This window comes from Siphateles boraxobius, unplaced genomic scaffold (genome assembly GCF_051911475.1).
Source record: "Siphateles boraxobius isolate OS27281-9 unplaced genomic scaffold, OSU_SipBor_1 20, whole genome shotgun sequence".
Classification (NCBI taxonomy): Eukaryota; Metazoa; Chordata; class Actinopteri; order Cypriniformes; family Leuciscidae; genus Siphateles; species Siphateles boraxobius.
Genome location: NW_027508811.1, coordinates 10,810,609 through 10,821,734, shown reverse-complemented (window position 1 = coordinate 10,821,734; position 11,126 = coordinate 10,810,609). Strand labels below are relative to the sequence as shown.

Here is an 11,126-nt window from a genome sequence, read left to right as displayed (position 1 = left end):
CCATGTGACCGTTCGTCAATAATCACGTGAATAGGGATGTTTACGTTTGCTTGTGTTTCTGTGAAGCCGGTAGTGTGAGAGCCGGGCACATGAACTGACGGACCCAGCGGTGTCTAAGAGCGAATGGCCGGCTTTCGGTCAGTGCAGAAGAGTAAAGAGACACTACGCGGTGGAACATGGGGAAAAGCGGCGCAAACTACAGCGCGCAGACGGGGAGCGAGTATGAGCCCATCGGAGAGGAGAGCAGACCGCTGTTAGCCCAGGTAAGTTAAACCACAGCCAGCCACAGAACTAATAAGAAGAAGAACAAGAACGAAAGGGCTGCATTTTCTGTCCCGCAGGCACATGTGTAAATGACTAACAATTACTATGATACTTCCGTTTAAGTTACTGTTTTATGATATGCTTATGCGTATATAAACTATATAAACAATTTTGTATTATTACGTATGGAAGCCCATTTTCGCCACATGAGAATTATGATAAATAAGTCGGAATGAAATATTAGATTCTAAGTGAAATTATGGATCATAATCATATAACAATATTATAAGTCATAACATAAAATATCTACTTTTTGTCGCATTGTGGTTTATCTCAAAATGTCACCATTTTACATCATAGTTTTGATATAGAATCTCACATTTTATGCAGAATTTTGACTTTTATCCCATAATTGTCATAATTTATGTCATAATTGATTGATTATGACTTATCTTATCATAATTGTGACATCATAATGTAGACTTTTTTTGGTCATAATTATGATTTACCAAAGCATTATTTTATGTGGTGGAAATGGGCTTCCATATGTATGTTTTATTAATTATTAATTATATTATTTGATTTTTAGATTTTAGTGGACAGAATAATATATTTAAAACAATTGAGGTTGTCCCCATGTTGTCAACCCTGTTACCATAATTTATTCTTTTTCTGATTAAAATGACGTAGGCCTACAAATTCTTAGTATTAGCTGCTTCCCAAAATTTTAAACTGCACATTAAGATGACAGTTTTTTCTTTGTCTGATAGAATGTTTAAAATTAAGACTCTTTTTTGATGGGTCAATAATAATTTTGATAATAATAAGCTTAATCTTTTTCAGCACAGTATAAAATGTACAAACTAAGTGCTTTGCAGTGCCATAAATCAATACAATTTACGTGACATGTCAAAGTAAATAAATGTGCATTATTTAAGTAAATCCAATCTAAACTTCACAGTCACACTGCTGTACTAGTTTTATAAAGCTTTGCTGGAAATGGATGGAGTATGCGTATTCACACATCATGTCATCTTTCACATTCTAGTCATTTTCACATCACATGCTGATCTTATGCAATTTTATTGCAAAGATTTCGCTTCCCTTTGTGCTTTCAGTAATGCACTGTGTAAGCAGACAATAATGACATTCTTTGTGCATGCGTTGTCTCTTGCCTAAGGTCTAGGATTAAATTAACCTCAGTTTGTTCCAGTGTGAGCTGCGCTGTCATGTTTAATTTCTGAAGCATTTTTCTTTCTCACAGGATGTTCCGGTTAGAGGTGCATCCTTCATGTCTTCTGCCTTTAATCTGATGAATGCTATCATGGGTAGTGGCATCCTGGGTCTCTCGTATGCCATGGCCAATACGGGCATTATTGGATTCAGGTACACGCAACACACACAGTGTTCCAGATTCAATACAAGTTCAGCTTTTTAGCCCAATTCGCAGGGGATTAATATTACCTGGTGACCTCTTGTCATTTGTAATAATTGTGGAGGTTGTCTGTGATCTTAATCCCGTGCGAATCGGCCATTTCTGTTATTTGTAAAGTAAAAATTCCCCCGCAATTGACCTACCATATTTTGCTGAACACTGAGGTCCTGTGATAATATCAGTCCCGTGCGAATAGGCATCTCTGTGCTTTGGCGGGGTCGTATATAATTTTTAAGGTTTTGTTTCCTGTCTGCTTTTTTATCCATCTTTCGCGAAGAATGGATGCTCGAGTTTTTTGATAGTATTTTGGGTGCTGGGTAATATTGCTATATAGGCCTACACCGTACAACTATACACTTTGCAGAAAGAGAAAGCTGAAAACCATCAGAAGAGCAAAAACAAAAATAATGATTAGATGGAGATGGATGACATATATAGAAGCATGCGGTAAGGAACATTCTTTTGTTTACAATATAGCGTACAGCTAGACCTATAACAACACGACATTTCCAAGCCTATTGACATCATATCCAGGAGATAAGTCAGTAAATTCAAGTAAAATCACAGGTTTCGCTTATCCCATGCGAATGCGCCACACGAAATTCAGATGTGAAGGGGTAATTTCTAAATCACACGAGGTTCCCAGATAATACTAACCCAGTGAGAATAGGGCTTTTGTTGACAACATTTGTGGTATAATGTTGATTGCCACTGAAAATGTGATGCACGCATCCCTTTTTTTAAAAGCAAAAAGTGCAGTTGCAGTAAGGCACGTACAATGAACGTACAATGGTGTTTTTTCAACTCTGCATGTGTTCTTCACAGTATTCTGTTGCTCATGGTCTCCAGTTTGGCTGTTTATTCTATCCATCTCCTGTTGCTCCTCTGTGACAAGACAGGTAATATCAACTATCACTTTTGAACTCTTCTTTACCCTTCTCACTCCTGTTTACCTTACATAATCTCTGACTATAACTCCTCACAAGCTGTACATCAGATCAAAAATCTGAAATGGTCTTTCACGATTGTACATTGTAACCGATCACTATTACATATGTTTATGTATGTTAGGCATCAACTCTTATGAAGCGCTTGGAGAGAAAGCCTTCAACAGACCTGGCAAGGTTGGTTAATATCACAGATCTAATACCTAGCTCTATTTATTTGATTTACTCTTTGCCTGAAGATTGCCTGCTTTTAATTTGGAATAATGCACTGCAATGTTTCATTTTGTTATATGAATAAATAACTCATCATTCTCATTATCCAAGTACTCATCATAACTGAATTCACCATAGATGTGAAATATGTCTTGTTACTCCTGTAAAACATGTTTTTCTTATGTTTTGTGCAGATTCTGGTGGCCTGTACTATTCTCATTCAGAACATTGGCGGTGAGCTTTTCACTTTTTATTTAGATCGTTAAATTGTATTACTTAATATAGTTCATATAAATACAATCATATTACTAAATGTTAACCTGGTATCCCAGCGTTAATCCCAGCGAGAGTCTCCTGTCTCTTTCTCTTTTGCTCTCTCTCTCAGTTTGAACACGTTTTATTGGGAGGATATGACTTTTATTAATGTATTGCCAAAGAAGTTAGCATAGCAGGTTAACCTCTGAACAACAGAATATATACTAAAGAATGGTGTAAAGTGAATATGGAAATTAAAACTCTGTTTCTTCTCTTTCTTTCTGTCTTTCACTCCGCACTGCTCACTACTCACTGTGAACTGTAGTGAGTATTCTGTGTGTTATGTGGTGTTTAGTAGCAGTAAATCAGACTATGTCTTACTATCTACCATAATGACTTAACAGTCATTTCATCTCACTTTTACATTGCCTTTAGAATGGCAGCAAGTGTCTGAATGTGTGAGAACAAATGTTTGGCTGCAGTCAGGTTTGATCTCTGTGTGTGACCATGTGATATGAATTTGTGGCTGTTAGTGTTAGTTCAGAGTATGTTAACCTTTGTCATGTTTGGCTTTTCTGAGTGGATTTGTGAGTGCTCGTGCGTGAGATTGCATTATGAGCTGTTATAGTGCATGTAGGAGGTGTTGTATAACATGTATTTATAATGTGCTGTCATTCTTTCTTTAGCCATGTCCAGTTACTTGTTCATCTTGAAGTCTGAAATGCCTGCAGCCATCACCGGCTTCATGAGCACAGAGAGTTCTGGGTAAATAAATATATGCTGGCCTTACCACACCCTCACACCCCTTCTAATAATGTCCAATGCAAGTTTCTATTTTTTCTATTCTCACTGAAATTGAAATGCTTATTGAAGAAACTATATTAGCTAATCAGATGATACTAAATGAGCATAACAAAAAGTAGAAACCAAACAAGACATTTTATTGGTTGTTTGGTTTCTACTTTTTGTTTCTAATTTAGTATGATCTGATTAGCTTATATAGTTCTTATTAAGCATTTCAATTTCAGTGAGAATAGAAAATTTTTTGCAGAACAACTCAGATTAAAATGAAAGATAACCCTAACCCTATCTAATAAAGATACTTTTATTAGCCAAGGACACAATACATTTTTATTTCACAATACATAGATTAAAAGTGACAGTAAAAACTTTTATAATGTTACAAAGGTTTCAAATAAATGCTGTTTTTGAACTTTATATGTATCACAGAATCCTAAAAAGATGTATCATGGTTTTCCACTAAAATGTTAAGAAGCACCCCAAAATTTTGAATGGTACTGTATATAGTTTATCAGAACAAATATGATTTACATCTGAATTTAGTGTGTTAGAATTCATCCTAAAACAGAATCTGGCTGAAACCACAGAAAAATCCACGGGGAGAGACAAAATAGAAACACGATTCAGGAAAGAGAGATCATTCACTCATTGGCAGATAAACACTCTTTCTCTCACCTTTAAAGGGTAAGTTCGGCGTTTTACAAGTAAAGCCCTGTTTTAAGATCGTTTCTAATGAAATCGAACGGTTAAAATTTGGACACATGCTGCTGTCCCGAGAATTTTAGGTTTTTGTGTTAGCACCCCCCCACCTATACAATGGTTTCATAGGTGCATTGAAACAATCATTCATATAAGCAGATTAAACTTTAGTTTACAAAGACGTGAAACTCACAGAGTGGTCTGTGGTGTGCACTGATATGCTCACGCAAAAATCGCTGCAAAAGAAGCTTTCCAACAGGTTTTATCGTAGTTTTTGGAAGAATGGAAAGGCGTTGGAAAAATAGGTCCATAGTTTTACAACGAATGGTAAAACACCTGTTGGAAAGCATCTTTTGCAGCGACTTTTGCGTGAGCATATCAGTGAACACCACAGACCACTCGGTGAGTTTCACGTCTTTGTAAACTAAAGTTTAATGCGTTTATATGAATGATTGTTCCAATGCACCTATGAAACCATTGTATAGGTGGGGGGGTGCTAACACAAAAACCCAAAATTCTCGGGACAGCAGCATTTTTCCAAATTTTAATCTTAACCGTTCAATTTCATCAGAAACGATCTTAAAACAGGGCTTTACTTGTAAAACGCCGAACTTACCCTTTAAGCGAGTTTCCAAAAGAGAAAGTATTCCTGAGTAAGAATGTAACGGTCATTATTTTATTAGCCGCTGTTCTGAGCTGTGGTTTAACTGTGCCCTGTGCCCACACAGCTGGTTTGCATTACAGGTCCGTTCACGTAAATCTCGCACATATGTTATGCCCAATGAGAGTCGTGGCTGCCCAAGATTCCCTTCACCAGCACAATTACTGTGACCAGACCCAGACACACACAAACATTACTACTCTCTCTCCGGGTGGACCAAAAATCACAACCCGGTCACAGTATACACACTTGAAACTGTAGTCATTTACTGTAAAATAACATTATTCTTTCAGTGGAGTAATTTATCTTCATTTCTGCAAGCGGATCAGCTTGGTTGTCTAGTACCTCCCTGTTTTTAAGAGAGAACTACAGGAGATCTCTCATAAACACCAACCTGTTAAAGATTCAATCCCTCAGTTCTCAATCATAATTTTTTGTTTTAAAGTACTCAGTTTAATATTGGCAAAGCATCAATACACATACTTTTCCATTTTTTTCCCATATTTCTGTGGAAAACTTTTGTTTTTTTGTTTTTTCAGGATTATCTCTCTTATCTATCAAATTAATACTTGTATTGAGTAAGGATGTATTAAATTGATCAAAAGTGACAAATGATGTTAGGAACATTTCTATTTCAAATAAATGCTGTTCTATTGAACTTGTAAAAATATTAAGCAGCACAGCTCTTTTAACTGTGACAATAACAATAAGAGTAGGAACAGTAAGAGGAATTGTTCTTGCACAGCAAATATTAGGATTATTTCTAAAGAATCATGCCATTTTCCAATATTACTGTTTTGCTGTATTTTTGTTTAAATAAATGAGCATAAGAGACTTAATAAAATGAGACAAATATTCCCGACCCCAAAATCTTTAAAGGTGTGTGCATCATCTTCACTTTGTGTCATTTTGTCATGCATTTATTTTCTCTCCTCCATAGAAAGTGGTTTGAGAATGGTGTTATCCTACTGATTTTAGTCACTGTAATTGTAGTGTTGCCATTGGCTCTACTTCCAAAGATTGGTGAGTATCATCAGGGTTTGTTTTTCTCAGTATTGTTTATGAGTGTGATAGAATGCATATCTTTGGTTTTTGTCTTCTCTTCAGGTTTCCTGGGATACACCAGTGGTCTTGCATTCATCTTCATGTTGTTCTTTACTGTGGTGGTGAGTTGAGTCACTCTATTTATCTGTCTGTCTCTCCATCTTTCCCATGTTGATGTTTTCATCTCCCTCACAGGTGGTAGTGAAAAAATGGTCCATTCCCTGTCCGCTACCATTGAACTCCACTATGAGCCTGGTAAAGATCACACACTCACACTGTCACACACTCACACTGTCACACACTCACACACTCACACACTCACACACTCACACACTCACTCACTCACACACTCACTCACACACACACACACACACACACACACACACACACACACACACACACTTGCCTAATACACTCCAAATTAATACCCAAAACACAACTTGGTTAGCTGCAGAATAATAGACTTCAGTACGACCCATCTAAAATCTTAATTTTTATTACAACAGACAGGGTAAAGTATGGAAACCCATTTCTGCCACTCAAAGTCGAAATTATGATACAAGTCATACTAAATATTTCTGACATAAAAAGAATGTTTACATAAAAGTTGAAATTTACATACTTTAACTTATTAAATTTTGACATGAGACATATACTAAGTCATAATTATTAGATTAAATTAGTCATCATTTGGACTTTCTCATAATTTGGACTTTTAATTAATAATTTGGGCTTTATCACAATTTTGACTTTCATCTCATAAATATGTCTTGGTGTGCCACAATTTTGAGTTATGTCATAAAAATTTACCAAAGCATGCTTCTTTTTTTTTTTTGTAGTGGATATGGGCTTCCTTACTAAAGACGTTTTTTTAACTCTCAGATATTTTGTGGAGTACGTGGAGTACGGAGTACGATCCAACCCTTCAGAAACAAAGTATCATTGTTTTAATAAGCGATGTGACCTTTGACCCTCTTGAGCCAAAGGTCAAACCTTTACTTCCTGATATTCAGCTACAGATACTGTAATCTAAATATCAGAAAGTAGTTTTTCATTCTGTTCCTGTCCTGCTTTCATTCTAATCTTCATATTCACATCAACTTCACATTTTGTTTTTCTATCCGCAGAGCTTAAATACCTCCGAGTGTACCCCACAACTGTTTGCGATCTCTAGTAAGGTGAGTGTGTGTGTGTTTTCCTGAGAAAGGAGAGCTATGTTTTGATTTAAAGACCGCCTTGTATGACTATTAGAAACCCAAATATTAGTTGTAATATTATAGCATAACCCCACACACATCAGGAGGGTGAGAAATGACTGTGTGTGTGCGCATTGCAGAGTGCTTATGCTGTCCCAACAATGGCTTTCTCCTTCCTGTGCCATACGGCGGTTTTACCCATTTACTGCGAGTTACACAGGTCAGTTCACTCAGTTCTGAGCATCTGCCAAATATATATTCTGTTGTTGCCTTATGGTGTGAATATGTGTGTTTTTCAGACCCACAAAACGGAGAATGCAGAATGTGACAAATGTCAGCATCTCTCTTAGTTTCGTGGTGTATCTGATCTCTGCTCTTTTTGGATACCTCACCTTTTATAGTAAGAACATTGCTCAAGCTGCACAACAAGATCCTCAAAGTGTTTGTTTTGTGTGTTAATCCTGCTCTTGGAGATCGACCTTCATGCAGAGTTTAGCTTCATCGCTCTACTGTATTCCACAATGCAACGCTTGACGTGACATTTTTAGTGTCACAAAAGAGCTGGAAGTAATGTCAGACCCTGGCCATTATTTTAAATCCAACCCATGTGAAATTACCTTTTTTTTTTTTTTTTTTTTTTTTTTTTTTAGATAACTAGACTTACTGAATGCAGTGTCTTAAAATAAAATAAATGTTAATTATCAAAAATCTCAAATTCAACTGTTGCAATATGAGCAAACCATCAGTAATTAAACTGGTTTAAGTTTAGCAAACCTAAACTACACATAATTTTGAATCATAGTCAAGTGTCATTTGCACATGAATTAGACTGCACTGGTTGTACTGTATGTTTTTTGATTCACTAAAAAGAACAGGTTCGTAAGAGTTATTTGTACATTAATAGTACTTCACTGTGTGTGTTTGCTTTTGTGTGCATACAGTTAAGAGTAAGACAACTCGATAGAATGATTACCTTACCATTATTTTGCAGTAAACCATATTTCTTTTTATTTCACATTCAATTCAGACTGCAAATGCACATTAACAACTGGAGTAAACATGATCCCCTTTGCAGTGAGGCCGAAGATTCAGGCGCACTGCTATTGAAACACTAATATTTTGAAAAGTTGTTTTAAAGTTTCACAAAGTATCTTTAAAAATTTGATGAGAGCCAGTGTATACTAATTAGTATTCTAATATTCCAGTATGAATAAAGCCCATGATTAGCTGCATGAGGTGTGTTTGGTTAGTGTTTTTGTCTCTTGGTAGTCCCCTGGATTATAATCTTTACTCTTTCAGTTCAGTACATTAATCTGTTAATGACGAAAGATAAATTGATTGATCTGATCTGACATCTTTATCCACAGCACATGTGGAATCAGAGCTGTTGCTAGGATACGATACCTACCTACCGCGGGATGTTTTGGTGATGTCAGTGCGTCTCGCGATTCTATTGGCCGTTCTGCTCACTGTGCCGCTCATTCACTTCCCAGTAAGTCAAACACCAGACTGTGAACTATTTAAAGAAGAAATTCAGAAAACATATCCTCCCTTTCTTTCTCTCAGGCACGTAAAGCGCTGTTGATGTTATGCAAGAGAGAGAGGGAGTTCTCCTGGCTCTCTCATTCACTTTCCTGTATTTTCATCCTCACTCTTGTGCTGCTGCTTGCTATTTTCGTCCCTGACATCAGGAATGTTTTTGGTGTGGTCGGTGAGTGTTTGTCCATACGCTCTTGTATGTGCTTGGCTGTTAAATTCACTGCTCAATAGGTATGTTTATATTGTGTGCGTGTGTCTGCATACCTTTTCATGTGTGATTCCAGGTTCTACGACCTCCACATGTTTGCTGTTTGTGTATCCGGGAATGTTTTATTTGAGAATCAGCTCTGAGCCAATCAGATCTCTCAATTCAGCAGGGGTATCTAAAGTCTTGCATACTACAGCACTACATGCATGAGTTTCTTTGCACTAGACTGTTAGTTCTGAGGGAATTTTACCCATTTGTTATACTCTACTGTTCAAAAGTGTGGAGTTGGTAAGATTTTTTTTATGTTTTTTAAGAAGCCTCTTATGCTTACCATGGCTGCATTTATTTGATCAAAAATATTATATATAATAATATATTTAATATTACTACAATTTTAAGTAACTGCTCTTTGTTTTAATATTAGTATTCATGTCTGTGCCATTGTTTTGTCTCAAGATGCAAACCAGTAATATTATTTTCTAAGTCGCGTCTATAAAAGCCACTTAAATACCCTAAAAGGCCTAATACTGGCTTAATCTAAGCCCTGTCTGTGAAACCAGACCTTAATCTTTTTGTGAAAAAAATGATGCATTTTTTTCAGGATTCGTTGATGAATAGAAAGTTCAAAAGATCTGCATTTATTTGAAATAGAAATCTTTTGTAACATTATAAAACAATCGAAATGACCCCAAACTTTTGAGCAGTAGTGTATATTATGTCTGACTTTACATGTTTTTGTAACCTATCAACATATTTATGTTATTACGTTATGTTATGATATGTTGCTTTCTTTCCATTAGCATCTTTTCCACCTTTCCTCTTTCCTAGGCAGTTTTTCTGTTGGTCATTGGCCTGGTTGTGGGTGTGCTGAGCCTGTGTGTCATCATTGTCTCCTGGGTTCAAGGTCCTTGACCTTTAACTTCATCATTGTGGGACACGTCGCATTGCATGAGTCGGGACCTCAACACATCCTGCCTTTAAGAAGAACCTTATTTTACAGGTTATACACCAGTCAGACTCTGTTTACTGGACCAAATGCTGCTTCAAGAAGGGAATCCTAATGAGATGAGCCTACTGTGCTCTTATGATACTCCTAATGTTCTCATTATCCTGTAATGTCACTTGAATACTGAACAGAGGCACAATCAAACCCACAATATCCAGCAAAGCAATGACATGCATAGTAATCTATTCTGAATGTCTGAACGACACCCGAGTTTGACAATCTTTGAATCAGAAGGTTGCCGTGATCTGTGAAAAGACAGATGAAACCAAGGAATGATGCAGCTGCACATTTTTCAATAACTAAATATCTGCATAAATCTAATATCCACATTCAATTAATTGTAAAATTGCTCTGATTGTGCCTGTCTGGAAAAAAAAAACTGATTTATTCACTGTCTTTGTATGTATTAGATTTTTGAAGATTTTTCAGACCTTTCATGATATTTCTTCACCAATGCACTTTTCAAAGATTTTTTGTGATTTCAAGATAAGAACGTTTTTGTCTTGCCATTTTAAATAAATAAATAAATTGAAAATGTATATTTTTTGTTTGTTTGTTTTACCATTGAAACCCTGTTTATATGTCCAAAAGGACAATTTTTATGTGGAATTAAATAAATAAATAAAGGGAAATTCGAATTAAAACTTGTTTCTCACTGCCTTGTGTACTGTGGCATCTGGCATGAAGTCTGTGATCCATGTTTAGTCTAAGAGATCCAAGCATTACTGTGTGTTTTTGCTGGATTGCATGCGAGAAAGATTGATAGACAGGCTGATTTTTCTTCATTGATTTGGACAGAGGGTTCTCTGTATGTCAGATAATGGAAAACAAATGCTCTGTGTGTGTGTGTGTGTGTGT

The 11,126-nt window shown here is 36.2% G+C and overlaps 1 protein-coding gene across 3 annotated transcripts; it reads left to right on the top strand.

Annotated features, from left to right (window-relative positions):
• The first annotated feature begins 17 nt into the window (after nt 1–17).
• slc38a6 (solute carrier family 38 member 6) lies at nt 18–10,912 on the top strand. 3 transcript variants are annotated; one of them, XM_077236718.1, is made up of 16 exons: nt 21–263; nt 1,529–1,650; nt 2,525–2,598; nt 2,771–2,823; nt 3,054–3,093; nt 3,801–3,879; nt 6,216–6,298; nt 6,383–6,441; nt 6,515–6,574; nt 7,447–7,497; nt 7,656–7,735; nt 7,815–7,915; nt 8,883–9,007; nt 9,082–9,226; nt 9,339–9,433; nt 10,091–10,912. In XM_077236718.1, the coding sequence occupies exons 1-16, from the start codon at nt 177–179 to the stop codon at nt 10,172–10,174; spliced, it is 1,338 nt and encodes a 445-aa protein (XP_077092833.1). In that variant the 5' UTR covers nt 21–176; the 3' UTR covers nt 10,175–10,912. The 3 variants fall into 3 exon arrangements, with proteins under 3 accessions (XP_077092835.1, XP_077092833.1, XP_077092834.1); XM_077236720.1 differs by lacking the exons at nt 9,082–9,226; nt 9,339–9,433 and having other exon boundaries at nt 18–263; nt 10,263–10,912; XM_077236719.1 differs by lacking the exons at nt 9,082–9,226; nt 9,339–9,433 and having other exon boundaries at nt 37–263.
• Nucleotides 10,913–11,126: the final 214 nt, after the last annotated feature.